General features: G+C 41.3%; 1 protein-coding gene across 1 annotated transcript in view; it reads right to left on the reverse strand.

Annotated features, from left to right (window-relative positions):
• Positions 1-17756, reverse strand: part of ACOXL (acyl-CoA oxidase like) — a 356241-nt gene that overhangs the window by 85781 nt on the left and 252704 nt on the right. The window contains exon 15 of the mRNA XM_052647950.1: positions 8885-8996. Within this exon, the coding sequence (XP_052503910.1) occupies positions 8885-8996 (112 nt within the window). The remainder of the gene's footprint in view (positions 1-8884; positions 8997-17756) is intronic.

Here is a 17756-nt window from a genome sequence, read left to right on the forward strand (position 1 = left end):
GCAGCACAAACATAAACTCTGAAATCAGGTACTACAAGGCCTCAACCTTTCTTCAGCTTTTTTCAGTCATTTTGGCTATTTCAGATTATTTGTATTTTCATATGAATCGTCACATCCTCTTGTGAGTTTCTACAAAGATGTCTGCTGCAAATCTGACTGAGATGGAGTCAGATCTACAGACCCATTTAAGGAGAATGAACATCAGAGCAATACTGGATCTTTCCATGCATAGATACGATATACTTTTCCACCTATTTAAGTTCCCGTTAATTACCTTCCACAATGTTTTATAGTTTCCTATGTATAGATCTTGCACTATTTGAATTTTTGTTGCAAAATATATTCCTAAGAATTTTATGTTTTCTAATGATGTTGTAAATTTAATTTAATTTTACATTGTGTTTTCTAATTGTTTATTGATAGTGTATAAAAGTAAATTTATTTTGGATATTGAGTTTGTATCTTGTTACCTGTAGTGATTTACTATTAACAGCTGTGTTGCAAATAAATAACATAATCTCACTGAAGGAGAAGGAGAAAACATATTGAAGTAAATTTGGAAAATACTATTTTTTTAGATACTGTAAGCTACATGCAAGAATACACAGAAGAACTGTACAAAAAAGATCTTCACGACCAAGATAATCACGATGGTGTGATCACTCCTCTAGAGCCAGACATCCTGGAATGTGAAGTCAAATGGGCCTTAGAAAGCATTACTACGAACAAAGCTAGTGGAGGTGATGGAATTCTAGTTGAAATATTTCAAATCCTAAAAGATGATGCTGTGAAAGTGTTGCACTCAATATACCAGTAAATCTGGAGAACTCAGCAGTGGCTACAGGACTGGAAAAGGTCAGTTTTCATTCCAATCCCAAAGAAAGGCAATGCCAAAGAATGCTCAAACTACTGCACAATTGCACGCACCTCACATGCTAGTAAAGTAATGCTCAAAATTCTCCAAGCCAGGCTTCAACAATACGTGAACCATGAACTTCCAGATGTTCAAGCTGGTTTTAGAAAAAGCAGAGGAACCAGAGACCAAATTGCCAACATCCGCTGGATCATCGAAAAAGCAAGAGAGTTCCAGAAAAATACCTATTTCTGCTTTGTTGACTAAGCCAAAGCCTTTGACTGTGTGCCTCACAATAAACTGTGAAAAATTTTTGAAAGAGATGGAAATACCAGACCACCTGACCTGCCCCTTGAGAAACCTATATGCAGGTCAGGAAGCAACAGTTTGAACTGGACTTGGAACAACAGACCAGTTCCAAATAGGAAAAGGAGTACATCAAGGCTGTATAGTGTCACCCTGCTTATTTAACTTATATGCAGAGTACATCATGAGAAATGCTTGGCTGGAAGAAGCACAAGCTGGAATCAAGATTGCTGGGAGAAATATCAATAAGCTCAGATATGCAGATGATACCACCCTTATGGCAGAAAGTGAAGAGGAGCTAAAAAGCCTCTTGAAGAAAGTGAAAGAGGAGAGTGAAAAAGTTGGCTTAAAGCTCACCATTCAGAAAACGAAGATCATGGCATCTGGTCCCATCACTTCATGGGAAATAGATGGGGAAACAGTGGAAACAGTGTCAGACTTTATTTTGGGGGGCTCCAAAATCACTGCAGATGGTGATTGTAGCCATGAAATTAAAAGATGCTTACTCCTTGGAAGGAAAGTTATGACCAACCTAGATAGTATATTCAAAAGCAGAGACATTACTTTGCCAACAAAGGTCCATCTAGTCAAGGCTATGGTTTTTCCAGTGGTCACGTATGAATGTGAGAGTTGGACTGTGAAGAAAGCTGAGTGCTGAAGAATTGATGCTTTTGAACTGTGGTGTTGGAGAAGACTCTTGAGAGTCCCTTGGACTGCAAGGAGATCCAACCAGTCCATTCTAAAGGAGAACAGTCCTGGGTGTTCATTGGAAGGACTGATGCTAAAGCTGAAACTCCAATCCTTTGGCCACCTCATGCAAAGAGTTGACTCACTGGAAAAACCCTGATGCTGGGAGGGATTGGGGGCAGGAGGAAAAGGGGATGACAGAGGATGAGATGGCAGGATGGCATCACCAACTCGATGGACATGAGTTTGGGTGAACTCTGGGAGTTGGTGATGGAGAGGGAGGCCTGGCGTGCTGCAATTCATGGGGTCACAGAGAGTCAGACACGACTGACCGACTGAACTGAACTGAACTGAAGCTACATTCACAAAGAAATACCGTGTTCTAGTTGTAAATGTGTTTCTCACAGACAGACGAACTAGCAATTCTGAAACTACTTAATGTGTATACTAGGGAAGATCAAATAAATAAACACAGTAGACAGTCAAAGGCAGATTTCTCACTTTCTCAGAGAAAGAGGTTACAAATAGGAAAGAGGGAAGGCTTGTGGTTTGGGATTGGAATCAGAAGCACCAGTAAAAACTCGTGGTTTCTAACATAAGTAAGTACAAATCTGTGTGAGAATGTGTGAGTAAACCTCTATCTATTTTCTAGCTCAGAACAAGCCTAGAAATTGTGATATTCCAGTAGCAAATTAGCATACTCAGCAACCAGATACTGGTTTTTAAATGTTATTCTCCAATAAAAGGACTAGGGACTCTTGGAGAAATGGTTGATTACAGGGTGGGCAGAGAAAATAAAAGATGAGCCTAGGACCTTTTGTGGTACGCAAAGTACAGAAGTTCTAAAAAAAGAATCACCAGGACATAACAAGCAGAGATTTGGACTAGCTTACGTAAAAGGAGCTCTCAATAGATAAAGCGGAAACAGTCTGAGCAAGAAAATAAAATATGTTAGAATTGGATGTAGCCCAAATATAGAATATCCATCAATCTGAACTGATATAAATAATACTAAATTGAATAAATAAATAGTTGGTGGAGAAGCGACATCTCTTTCTTCTAATAAAGGAATGTAGCCAGAAGGAGGGAAATTGAAAGTCCCCACTAGCAAACATCTCAGGGGGCTTCCCAGGTGGTGCCGGAGGTGAAGAACCTGCCTGACGATGCAGGAGACATAAGAAACATTTGCTCCGTGGGTACGGAAGATCCCCTGGAGGAGGAAATGGCAGCCCACTCCAGTATTCTTGTCTGGAGAATTCCACGGACAGAGGAGCCTGGCGGGCTGCAGTCTATGCGATCACAGACTCAGATGTGACTGAGCACGCACGCACGCACACACACACAGAACAGAAGCGTTTCCTGTGACCAGGAACAACCAAGACGGGAGTCCCGGTCCACATAGGAGGCGGGCCCAGGCAGCCTCGGATCTTCCTGTCTGCTCACTCGGGGCTCTCTCCAGACCACCATCTGCCCCTCCTCAGCACCATGTCAGCTCACTGTGACAGGGAAGTCAGTTACGCTTTCCCTCTCTCGAGAATTGCAGGGGTAGAAGCCTTACCTCTCATTGAGAAATGGGAACATGTCCCCCATTAAAGGAATTTCAAGCCCCAGTCAGCAGAGGAGCCTCACTTTTGTACAAGGTGACTATTGCCCAGGCAGTACCCAGTGCTCAAGGACACAAAGACTGTCCATCAGGTGGCCCTGGTCTCCGGCTCATCCTCCCAGCCCAACTAAACCACCGGAGTTAGAAGATGCAAGATCAACGCAGACCAGTGACTCAGGAAATTTAGTTTCTAATCCTGTTTCCTGTCTTTGATGATCTGCCTCTGGAACAAAGCTCTCGGCATTTCTGTACCATGAGATTTTTCGTAAAACATCTGCTTTTCAGGCTGCCCTGTTGGCTTTTAAAATGGTAACAAACAGAACCCAGCGGCTGTTACTCTCTATTTCCTGTCTCTGCTCTGAAACTCCCAGAGAAGTACAAGCAAAGAAGATCAGATTTTCTCTCTAGGTTCAGTGACCATGGTGGCTCAGATGGTAAAAAATCTGTCTGCCATGCAGGAGACCTGGGTTTGAGCCCTGGGTAGGGAAGATTCACTGGAGAAGGTCATGGCAACCCACTCCAGAATTCGTGTCTGGGAAATCTAACGGACAGAAGACCCTGGTGGGCTACAAGTCCATGGGATCACAAAGAGTTGGACACAGCTGAGTGAGTAACACTTTACTTTTTTGGTGATAGTGGTATTTTCCAGCTCCTCTCTGATTTATCAGATATCACCGGACCCACTGAGCTTCGATGGTGGGTCAGATGGTAAAGAATCTGCCTGCCAATGTAGGAGAGGCGGTTCGATCCCTGGGTCAAGAAGATCCTCTGGAGAAGGGCATGGCAACCCTCTCCAGTATTCTTGCCTGGAGAATTCCATGGACAGAGGAGCCTGGCAGGCTATACAGTCCATATGGGGTGGCAAAGAGTCAGACATGACTAAGCGACTAACATTGGACCAACTTCCTGAAGACCTGTGACTGAGGAGACTGTGGCAGCTTGACCTAGAGCACACGCCATGGGTGTGCCATCCAATCACCGACACAGACAGCTTGCATTTTCCACAGACAGGAACTCAAGGTTCTAAACGCCAACCAGGTGACCTGGGCAAAGAACCTGTTAGTCTAAAAGTATAACAAAATAGTTGGCATCACCTATTAGAAAGATAGTCTTCAGTGGTACAATGATTTCATTATATTTTAAAGATCTAAAGAGTGTTAGAGTCACACATACACACAGAGCGGTCAGGTTGCACTGACCACAACAATAAAAACTGTAGGTGACAGTCAGAAAGTTCTAGGGACTCCCCGGTGGTCCAGTGACTAAGACTCCACACTGCCCATGCAGGGGGCCCAGGTTCAATCCCTGGTCAGGGAATGAGATCCCACATGCCAACTAAGAGTTCATACACTGCAGCTAAAGACCCTGTGTGCTGCAATGGAGACCTGGTGCAGCTGAATAAATAAATGAATGAAATAAACAGAAAGCTCTACAAAGTTACATCACCCGAAACCTTATTTCCAACCCCCACTAACTCTTTTCCAACAAAATCTCAAATTCTTAATAAGGAAAAATAACTTAGGGTGGTTGTTCCCAACTTAGATGACAGCCCCTGGATTTTGAGGATGATTCACAGTCTTTATTTGTCGGTACAAACCACTTCTCTTTTCCTTTTGACTCAGCCTTGCAGTGGGAAGGGGGGCATCATGAATCAAATTTTTAAAATCACTCATTTCTAGCTGATTTCTACACACTCTGAAATGGAAGAACTACCAGTGCAGTAGAGGAATATTACAGGTGATGACAGAATAAACTGGTTAGCCAGAAGGATTTTCATCCCACCTGAATTACCATCCCTCTACCTGCCCAATTTTTATTATAAACATATGAAATTCAGCAGTCATCTGTTATATATATTGATTACTGAGGGTATGCATTTGTCTCCTTTAGATTTTTCTTTTATAAAATGACTGAAAGTGTTAGTCGTTGAGTCGTGTCTGACTCTTTGTGACCCCATGGACTGTAGCCCACCAGGCTCCTCTGTCCATGGGATTCTCTAGGCAAGAACACTGGAGAAGATTGCCATCTCCTTCTCCAGGGGATCTTCCTGACCCAGGGATGGAACCTGGTCTCCTGCATTGCAGGCAGATTCCTTACCATCTGCGCCACCAGGGAGGCCACAAATGATAGAAGCCCTTAATAAAATATTCTCAAGGTGACAAGTTTATTGTCTTCTCCCTGCCCCAACGAATGGGGAAACGACGCAGTGACCTTGATGAGCAATGCTTGCAAGGTGATTTTAGAGAACTGGAGAAGTGGGGCTTCCTAGGGGAGCTATGGGGTTGGGCTCCCACCATGGTTACCAGAACACAGAAGGACATTTCCTGGTCCCATTGGAAGTTAAATTCTGGCTGCACCAAGGAAGGAAAGAAATGATCAGATGGTAGGGCTCTCTTTTATTTTAATCAGAGCAGAATTACTTAACAATATTGATACATCAACATGAATCGGCCATAGGTATGTATGTGTCCCCTCCATGTCCCTCCCCATCCCACCCCTCTAGGTTGTGACAGAGCACCAGCTTTGGGTCCCCTGCACTGACAGGTCTTTTGGGAGAACCCGGGAACCCTCAGCACTCATTCCAGACCATGAGGGAGATGGACTGTCTAAGGTGTGTGGGCCAAGGGTCTCCAAAATAAAATGTGCATGTGAGGAAAATTAAAGTGGGTCAGTGGTAAAGAATCCACCTGCCCATGCAGGAAACGCTGGAGACATGGGCTCACTCCTTGGGTCAGAAAGGTCCCCTGGAGAAGAAGATGGCAGCCCACTCCAGCATGCTTTCCTCCCTGGGAAACCCATGGTCAGAAGAGCTGGGAAGGCTAAGGTCCACGGCATTGCAAAAGAGTTGGACATGACTCAGTGACTAAACAACAATGACTATGTTGTTTATTTAACTCTATTAAGAATAAAATACTAAAACTTATATTAGCCTGTTATATTATATTAACTTATATTAACTCTGTTAATAATAAAACAAATAAAACTATTTAACTGTTTAATTATTTCAAAACACATAATTATTAGTTGGCTGATCCACAGGGACCACCAATTCTTTTATAAATCTTTAAAATTTTTTTTAAATTTTCAAGTTGGAGGATAATTGCTTTACAATATTGTATTGATTTCTGCTGCACAACAACACAAATCAGTCATAACTCTATGTATATCCTCTCCTTCCTGAGCTTCCCTCCCACCCCCGCCCATCCCACCCCTCCAGGTCATCACAGAGTGCCAGGCTGGACTCTCTGTGCTATGCAGCAGCTCCCCGCCAGCCAGCTATCCTACAAGGCAGTGTACATGTTAGTGCCACTGTCTCAATTCCTCCCACCCTCTCCGTCCTCCGCTGTGCCCATGAGTCTGCTCTCCATGTCTGTGTCTCTATTCCTGCCCTGAAAATAGGTTGATTTCCTTATTTTCAAGTTATTAATTTTGATTCTTTTTAATGTCCTTTTGAGTAGGTCTTTGAATAATTTTCAAGGAACGCCATGGGAGTGAGGTAAGGTGAAGGTGAAGTCGCTCAGTCGTGTCCGACTCTTTGCAACCCCGTGGACTGTAACCTACTAGGCTTCTCCATCCATGGGATTCTCCAGGCAAGAATACTGGAGTGGATTGCCATTTCCTTCTCCAGGGGATCTTCCCGACCGAAGGATTGAACCCGGGTTTCCCTCATTGGAGGCAGACGCTTTAACCTCTGAGCCACCAGGGAAGTGAACTGCTTCTAATTCTTAGATATTTGAAGATATCTTTCCACTGCCTGTACTCATGGATTAAATCTGGCTTGGAATGGTATGCTTAGATCATGAGGTTTCCTCTTTGTAGGAGCAGGTCTTAGTCCATTTGGAGCTGGTGAATAAGAATTGAAGCTAGTCTTGTCTTTTTTTAATTTGTTGATAAACTATTACTTTCTGTCTGGTTGCTTAAACGATATTCTCTTCACTATAGAATTGCAAGCTATCCTCAGGTTGGGTATTTTTTCCATTAAAATTTTGATTTTTTGTTTACACTAGGGAAGATACTTTTCTTCTGTGTTGATTATTATATCTGCTCCTTTGTTCCTGCATTTTCAGGAATATTTCTTCTCTGTAGGTTGCATTTTGACTGTTTCCACTCTGTTGATTGTCATCTCGTGACCTTCATCCTTTACTTCTGCATTCTTGGAAAGCTCATTCGTAGGTTACATAGTCTCCATTGTTCTGCTCACTAGCGCCTCTAGACGGTCTTGACGGCACCCTCCTCTTATGTTGGCTGGGACCATGTTCGATAACGGCAGGGAATGCGGAATGACTTAAACCCACCTGAATATGCCCTTGGTATCTGCCAGGGCTTCACCTGAGACCTACAACTGGAGGAAGGACCAATTTGCACAAACTTATTGGTCTGTCTTATTCCCCCGAGTGGATCTGGACCACTTCTGCTCCAGGGCTCTTCTGCTGAAGAGCGTTTCCTAAGAGAATACCCATCCCGCAATGTGGCATGCATCCTCCTCCCGCTCTGTGTGATCCTTGGTGATGCTGTCCTGGGAGATGTGGTCTTGGTATTCATATTAAAAGAGATGAACGGAAGCTTGGGGGAAGTTTCATGGGAACCAGTTCTGGTCCTCTTGGAAGCTAATTCCTTTGCAGAGGAGAGCAGTGCTCTGATTCCAGGCTATGGTAGTCCCGAGTCTCTGAGTCCAGGCAGAAAGTAGATAAGTGAGCCTTCTCTTAGCGTCGTCTTGTCTATTCCATGTTGGGATTAGGAGATGAAACAGATATTTCTGGGCTGGGGGTGGGGGTGTGGGTTTCCTCCAATAACCCCACTGGCACCATACTTGGTAGAAACGACCTCTAGACTTCCATCAACGCTGATGCAAGGTTTTATGTTTTTTCAGAACATCGTGGGCACTTCAGTAGGAAACAGAGTGCATCTCAGGTGAGCCCAGTGGTTAATTTCCACATGGGCCTGATGTACTCTGCTCCCCCAGAAAATAATGTATTTGTTATTACAGACAATGACGCTTTGGTTTCAGTAAGGATTAAAAATTACTCCACTCATCAATTCCCATTCTAAAGATGACACACAGAGTTCATCAGTAGCATCAGGGCTTCTGCAGTAAGCAACGCTGTCATGCAAAACAGCTTATAGAAATTCTAGCTGTTTCCAGAAGCTTCTAATTATTGCCGCATGGGTGCTAAGTCATTTCAGTTGTGTCTGACTTGCTGACTCATCCTGTATTACATTTAGCAGGGACAGGAAGATCCCTTGGAGAAGGGAATTGCTACCCACTCCAGTATTCTTGTATGGGAAATCCCATGGACAGAGGACTCTGGCAGGCTACAGTCCATAGGGTCACAAAGAGTCAGACCCGACTAAGGGACTAACACTTTGGCCAGCAAGAATATGCCTTACACACATGTTAGAAGGAAAAATATTATTATAACACAATGTATCTTTACCTTATAATAAATCCGGGCCACCAAACCCCGCTGAAGAGTCCTTTCACGAAAATGCACTGCTTTCAACAGAAAGGTGAGGTTACCAACTGTGTCCATGTTAAATGCCAGGAAACTGAAAAAAAAAAAGCACAGTGACCATCATTATTATTTTGTCATCACCAAAGTATTTCAGTTTGAAAGAAACAGATGGGATTTTTTTTTCAAAAAGAACCTCCTCCCGATAGAGAGTGTGAATACACATAATTATCTCCTTGATCTCTCACTTGCTGTATTTTGGGCCTTCTCTTGGTAATTTTGTTGATGAATGCCCGGGTCAAGTTATTCTACGTGGTCATCCTTGTGATGTAAAGATAATTTGGTTTACTGCTTTTTCTACTTGGTATTTTTTAAAACGTTTTTTTTTAAATTTAACCATTTTTTTTTGGCCATACCTCACGGCATGTGGGATCTTAGTTCTCCAATCAGGGATTGAGCCCTTGCCTCCCTCAATGGCAGCACAGAGTAATAACCATTGGACCACTGGGAAAAATCCCTAAAAGATATTTTTTAATTGAAGTATAGTTGATGTACAATATTATATAGTACAGGTATCCAATATAATGCTTCACAATTTTTAAAGGTTATACTCCACTTATAGCTATTACAAATGGGCTTCCCAAGTGGAAAAAGTTCTCAGTTTCTCATAAACTAAACACACATAACCTGTGACTCAGCCATTCCATTCCTACTATTTGCCTTAGAAAAATAAAACACGTTCATGAAAACACTTGTATACAAATATATTCACAGAAGTTCTACTCAGAGAAGTGAAAAATTAACATCCCAGGTATCTCTCTGTCAAGAGAAAGGAAAATAATACAAACAATTACACACCAATAAAACTGACAACCCAGACAAAAAAAATAAATTCCTAGAAACATATAATCTTTGAAGACCAAATGAAGAAGAAATAGAAAATATGAGCAGAATAATTACATGTAATAAAATTGAATCATTGAAAAAAATAAAGATCTCCCAACAAACAAAAGTCCAGGGCCAGATGGTGTCATAGGTGAATTCTACCAAACATCTGAGGAAGTAACACCTATCTTTCTCAAACTATCCCCAAAAAATTAAAGAAAAAAGAAAATTTCTGAACTCATTCTAGAATGCCAGAATTGGGCTGATACCAAAACCAATAAAAATATCACACACAAAAAGAAAATTACAGACCGGTATCTGATGAACATAGATCCAAAAATCCTCAATAAAATATTAACAAACCAAACAAAACAATACACCAAAAAGATCACACACCATGATCAAGTGGGATTTATCCCAGGAATGTAAGGATGGTTCAACATCCACAAATCAGTGTGATCCACCACATTAACAAACTGAAGAATAAAAATCATCTGATCATCTCAGTAGATGCAGAAAAAGCTTCCCCCCAAAATTCAAAATTATGATAAAAACTCTCAACAAAGTGGGTACAGAGGGAACAAACCTCAACATAACAAAGGCCACATATATGGCAAACCCACAGCTCACATGTATATACAATTTTTGCCAATTATTCCTCAACATAGAAATTTGAAAAAAAAATTTTAAACAGAATGGAAAACAAACCTTAGTATGAAAGTGAAAAAATGAAAGTGTTAGTTGCTCAGTCGTGTCCAACTCTTTGTGACCCCATGGACTATAGCCCACCAGGCTCCTCTGTCCATGGAGTTTTCCAGGCAAGAATACTGAGTGGGTAGCCATTCCCTTCTCCATGGGATCTTCCTGACCCAGGGATTGCACCCAGGTCTCCTGCACTGCAAGCAGATTTTTTACTGCTGAGCCACCAGGGAAACCCCATGTAACTTCTGCATAAGCAGAAAAAACTGTAACCAAATACTGAAATTTAGTTAATAATGTCCATTCCACATTATTCAGAAATATGCTAATGTCTGTAGTTTACTTTGAAATGCATCAGAGAAAAAAAGGTGAATTGAAGGATGAATTGAGGGCTTGACACATGGATATATATGTGGTACAGTCAGCACAGTCACATGTTACTAGTTGATTCTATGGTGGGTATGTGAATGCTCCCTAATATTATTTCAATTCTCCTGAGCATTTGAAAATGTTCATAATATAAGTGACACAACATTCAAGTACAGTACAGAGACTTGATTTCCCTCCACCCTCACATCCTCTGAGGCATCCATGGGTAGACGAGAGCACTGAGGGGCCCGGTGGCAGCCCCTTAGGGGAGGGCACAGGGCAGCACACACTGGCACAAGAAAGGGCAGAATGGAGCTGTTTGCAGAAGGAAGCTCAGCCCCAATCAGAGCCTAGCCCTGCCCTCCTCACCTGGCCACATGGAGTCTTCCCAGTACCATGACTGACTCCTCCCACAGCTCAAATGAAGGGTAGCCTCTGGGAGTCCATACAAACAGTCGCCTACTTGGAGGGATTTCAGGGACCATCGTTCCTCGTGTTCCCATCCGCTCACTTCTCTTGTGAGTTGTCAGTATGACTGCCATCCAACTGCTTTACCTGCATCAAAGTTTCCTGAAAGCTGAGAACCCAAGGTCACTGCTGTGTCATCAACACCTGAAGTAGTGCCTGGTACAATGTGTGTGCATGGAGATGTGTTGGATGACAAAGGCTTTTCTTAATATACATAAAAGTGAGAGTGAGTAAGGTTTGGGGACATAAGGAGAAAACTACAGCCAGACTGAACCAGTAAAACCTGGATGTGTGGGAGAGAGGAGTGTACTGTTTTGGAGGATAATAACCGAGACAAAAATAAATGGACTGGAACTTTCCAAACATTTACACTTGGAATACTGCCTTTGGCACATCTCAAGTCTATCTTGGAAGATTTGCTAGGGATATAGATTTGCATATGGGTGAGAATCTGTTTTTCTTTTGAAATGATGGAAACACCCCTGTTCTGCTATCTGGAAGAGAAATGGAGGGGCAGATGGTATGTAGGTAGATGGGGAACTTGTTTCCTGAATGGGTGGAACTGGTTCTGGTGGGAATTGTACAGTTCTTTCAACTTATATGTTGTAAATTTTCCAGCTAATAAATTGTGAGGGAAGCTATCAGTTCTATAAAATGCCCATTCAGGGCTGTGTTCTCAGCCACAGTCAAGTCTGACTCTGTGGCCCCATGGACTGTAGCCCACCAGGTTCCTCTGTCCATGGGATTCTCCAGGCAAGAATACTGGAGTGGGTTGCCATCTCCTCCTCCAGGGGATCTTCCTGACCCAGAGATCAAACCTGCATCTCCTGCACTGGCAGGTAGATTCTTTACCACTAGCACCAACTGGGAAGCCCATAGAAATGTTAAAAAGACTTACTGACTTTGTAGAGTGTGCAAATTGAAATAAAATCAAAGAAAATTATATAAAATTAAAAGATTAAAAAACACCCCCAAACAGAGGGAGATTTAAGTGAAACAATCTTCGGATATGGGAGCTGCTATTTCCAGCTTTAAGACAGCCTACAGTTTGAATAAATAGGAACATGAGTAGTAGCTTACAAAACAAGAGAAAAAGGACAGATTCATGCCAACCAATGTGAAAAGTCTCAGGCGTGTGTGCGTGCCCGCTAAGTCACTTCAGTACTGTCCGATTCTTTGTGACCCCATGGATGTAGCCTGCCAGGCTCTTCTGTCCATGGGATTCTCCAGGCAAGAATACTGGAGTGGGTTTCCATGACCTCCTCCAGGATTGAACCCAAGTCTATTGCGTCTCCTGCATTGACAGGTGGATTCTTTACCACTAACATCGCCTGGAAAGCCCCCAAAGTCCCATACTATCATTTAGTGTATTTCCTCTGTCTCTCATCAGGATTGTAAGATTATACTTTTTAATGAATAGTTGCTTGAAAATTAGTTTATTTGGGTTATAAAGACCAAAGTCTTCCTCCAAATAAAAATGATAATTTAAAAATTACACAAAAGGAGAAAGTACATTAAGTGCCTCAGAAGTAGAACAAAGAAGATAATACATTTATGAGCCTAAATCAATGAAGTAAAAGCAAAGGTATGTCAGAGGATCAACAAAGGGAAAAGTTGGTCATTTGAAAAAAATAATAAATTAGACAAACATCTGGTGAGATTAAACAACAACAATAAAGGAGAGAAAAAAAAACACCATAAATAATTTTAGGAATGAAAACTGGGACCTAACTACAGATCTAAAGAGCCTCTTGATGAAAGTGAAAGAGAGTGAAAAAGCTGGCTTAAAACTCAACATTCAGAACACTAAGATCATGGCATCTGGTCCTACCACTTCATGGCAAATAGATGGGGAAATAATGGAAACAGTGACAGACTTTATTTTGGGGGGCTCCAAAATCACTGCAGATGGTGACTACAGCCATGAAATTAAAAGACGCTTGCTCCTTGGAAGAAAAGTTATGACCAACCTAGACAAAAGCAGAGACATTACTTTACCAACAAAGTCCATCTAGTCAAAGCTTTAGTTTTTCCAGTAGTCATGTATGGATGTGAGAGTTGGACTATAAAGAAAGCTGAGTGCAGAAGAATTGATGCTTTTGAACTGTGGTGTTGGAGAAGATTCTTCAGAGTCCCTTGGACAGCAAGGAGATCCAAACAGTCCATCCTAAAGGAAATCAGTCCTGGAAGGACTGATGCTGAAACTGAAACTCTGATATTTTAGCTACCTGATGCGAAGAACTGACTCATTTGAAAAAGACCCTGATGATGGGAAAGATTGAAGGCGGGAGGAGAAGGGGACGACAGAGGATGAGATGGTTGGATGGCATCACCAACTCAATGGGCATGAATTTGAGTAAGCTCCAGGAGTTGGTAATGGACAAGGAAGCCGGGCGTGCTGCAGTCCATGGGGTCGCAGAGTCAGACACAACTGAGCGATTGAACTGAACTGAACTGAACTACCGATCGAGCAGAAGTTAAAAGGATAATTAGAGAATAGTATGATAAACCTTACTGGAGAAGGAAATGGCAACCCACCCCAGTATTCTTGCCTGGACAACCCTATGGGCAGAGGTGTGTGGCAGGCTACAGTCCATGTGATCTCAAAGAGTTGGACATGACTGAGAGACTAAACAACAGCAACGTGATAAACCTTAGACCAGTAAATCTGAAATCAAACAGACAAATTCCTAGAAAAATATCATTTACCAAAACTGGCAGAAGAAGAGAAAGCCTAAATGGTCTTAAAACAATTAAACTAATTGAATCAGTTGTTTAAATATTACCCAGACCCAGATAGTTTTCAAATAACTTCTCAGATTCTTCTACAGAATAAGAAACTACTCCCAAAATAACTTCTGTGGCCAGGAAAACTTGATATAAATCCAATCAGGGAAGTATGAGAAAGGAAAACAATAAGCTAATAAGTACACAAAAACCCTAAAAATAATACTAACAAGTCAAACCCAGGAAAATATAAAAATAATAATACAATATGACAACCCTAAGTGTTTCTTAAGCACACAAGTGTTATTTATCAAAACAGGATAAGAAGAAATAACATGATAATTTAATAGACAAAAAATCATTTGCAGTAAAATTCATCATCAAATAATGATAAAAACATGTTTAAAATAACAGTAAATGGAGCTTCCTTAGGAGTAAAGTATGCCTATCAAACACTTTAGCAAATGTATTCTTAACAGTGAAATATCAAACTAATTCTTTTAAAAATCAGGAATAGGGCACCTTCTCACAAAAACAAACAAAAGAAGCAATAACTGGAAAAGAAGGAATAAAATTTACTATTTGCAGATGGTATGACTGTCTATGGAAATCCAAAGAATCTATCAGCACATTTAAATGACATTTTTTATGGTCAGGTTTATATACAAAAGTCAACAGTGTATATAATAAATCAAGAACAAAAAAAACCCCATAATTTAAAAAATGTTCTTTTTATGGCAACCACAAAATTATAAAGGACCCAGTAATAAATCTGTCCAAAGTTGTACTATGTTGGAAAGAAATTATAAAACTCTGGAAGACACTTGGGAGGTTAAAATCTTTGAGAGGAAGTTCAGTTTTACAAGCATGTCAATTTTTCTGCAAATCTATAGATTTAATACACTTCCAAAGAAAATTTCAGTAGACTTTTTAAAAACTGTGGTAAAATAAACATAACATAAAATCTGCTACCTTAACCTTTTTAAGGGTATAGTTCAGCAGCATTAAATACATTCACATTATCATGCAACCATTACTATTACTCATCTTCAAATCTTTTTCATTTTCCCAAACTGAAATTCTGCAGCCAGTGAACACTATGCCCATTTCCTCCTCCTACTGGCCCCTGGTAACCACTGTTCTGCTGCTGCTGCTGCTGCTAAGTCACTTCAGTCATGTCCGACTCTGTGCGACCCCATAGATGGCAGCCCAACAGGCTCCCCTGTCCCTGGGATTCTCCAGGCAAGAACACTGGAGTGGGTTGCCATTTCCTTCTCCAATATATGAAAGTGAAAAGTGAAAGTGAAGTCACGCAGTTGTGTCCGACTCCCAGCGACTCCATGGACTGCAGCCCACCAGGCTCCTCCATCCATGGGATTTTTCCAGGCAAGAGTACGGAGTGAGGTGCCATCGCCTTCTACTTTCTTCTTTTTAAAGATTTTTTTCCCCTTAAGGTGGGTCCTTTTTGAAAGTCTTCATTGAATTTGTTACAATATTGCTTCTGTTTTATGTTTGGATTTTATGGTTGCTAGGCAGGTGGGGTCTTAGTTCCCCAACTAGAGAGCAAACTCTCACCCCCTGCATTGAAAGGTCTTAACCATCAGACCACAGGGAAGCCCCACTATTCTACTATCTGTCTCTACGAACTTGACTACTGTAGATAATACCTCACATAAGTGCAACCATGTAATATTTGTCCTTTTGCTGTATGTATGTTCTTTTCTTTCTTTCTTTTTTTTTTTTTGGAGGAATTGGACAAACTTACTATCACACTTGTAAGGATGTACAAAAGACCCAGAATAGCCACCACAATTCTGAATTATATTTTAGATATAATAGTATAATATGTAATATGTACCACATAATACTATAACACTGTTATAAATCTAGTGGAATAGAGACAGTGTTTTGTTAGATTCCAAATATTCAAACAGGGACTTCCCTGGTGGTCTAGTGGCTATGAGTCCACCCTCCCAATGCAGGGGGCCCAGATCCGACCCCCAGTCAGAGAACTAGGTCCCGCATGCCACAACTAAGAGTCTGCACTCGCAACCAAAAAGATCCTGCGTGCTGCCCTGAAGATCAAGGATCCTGTGTGCTGCACTGAGACCCGGAGCAGCCAAACTAACTAACCCACTTAAAAAAGCGCACACAAGCAGACCAGGAAGAAATGGACTTCCATATATGTAAAAGTTTAATGAATGCCAGCAGGGCATTCCAGATCACTAGAGAAAGGCAGAGAATTCAGAAAATTGGGCTGGAAAAACTGACAATCCCCACAGGAGAAAGAAAATGAAATGAAATCCCTTCCTCACACCACGGACAGAAATTTCTAATGGATTCAAGAATTCAAGGTGAAAGGTGAAACTCTCAAACTCTCAACAATATTAAAACATATGTATTTCACAAAGTAGACAAGATACAGGAAGTGTGGGATATAAAAGAAAAGATTAATAAATTCAACTGTAATTGAAGAATTTATGTTAATCGAAGACATCATAAAGAAAACAAAAGACAAGCCACAAACTTGGAGAAGATAGCTGTAACATCTAAAAATCAATACCGACTAAGACCAAACAAAACAAAAACAGAAAAACTGACAAAATGCATGACCAGCATTTTGCATAAGAAGTACAAATGGGAAAGAGAATGTGAAAGCATGCTCAACTATAATAATAATAAGAGAAATGCAATTCTCAGGCCCTAGTGAGGGACTTCTCTGGTGGTTCAGTGGCTAAGACTCCGTGCTCTCAATTCAGGGGGCTCGGGTTCAATCCTGAGTCAGGGAACTAGATCCCAAATGCCCCAACTAAAGATCCTGCTGCTGTAACTAAGACCCGGTGCAGTCAAATAAAGAAATAAAAGTAAATATCTGACTAGATTCTAATGAGGTGGACAAACCTAGAGCCTATTATATGAAGTGAAGTAAGTCAGAAAGAGAAAGCCAGATATGGTGTATTAACCCAAATACATACATATATATATATATATATGGAATCTAGAAAAATGGTACTGATAAGATGGTACTGATGAACCTATCTACAGGGCAGCAGCAAAGATGCAGACAGAGAGAACAGACTTGCACACAGTCGGGGAGAAAGAAGGTGGGACGATTTGAGAGAGTGCACTGAAACATACATGACCGGATGGAAAGTATACAGCCAGTGGGAGTTTGCTGTATGACACAGGGAATCCAAGGCTGGTGCTCTGTGACACCCTAGAGGGGCTGGGGGTGGGGAGGAAGGTGGGGGTGCAGGGAGGTTTAAGAGGGAGGGAACATATGTATACCTACAGCTGATTCATGTAGGGCAGAAACCATCACAATACTGTCAAGTAACTATCCTCCAATTAAAAATAAAATAACTTAAAAAAGCCACAGTGTGAGATCTTTATCTTATACTGACAAAAATTAAATCTGACAATGCCAAATGTTGGTGTCATAAGACACAGGCTGTTAGTGGGGATAAAAAATGTATGCAGTCACTTTGAAAAATAAATCGGCGTGATCTAGTCAAGTTCAACTCTGGCATACCCACAACACAGCAATTTCACACCTGGGTAATATACGCTATTAAGGAGTGTTTTTTCAGGCAACAGATTGAAAATCGCTTAAACGGCACATGAAATCAGTTTAACTGATTGAGATCAGTATTTTTAAAAAACAAAATTAAAAAACATCAGAGAACATTCCGAGTACTAGGATGAGCAC

This window comes from Budorcas taxicolor, chromosome 11 (genome assembly GCF_023091745.1).
Source record: "Budorcas taxicolor isolate Tak-1 chromosome 11, Takin1.1, whole genome shotgun sequence".
Classification (NCBI taxonomy): Eukaryota; Metazoa; Chordata; class Mammalia; order Artiodactyla; family Bovidae; genus Budorcas; species Budorcas taxicolor.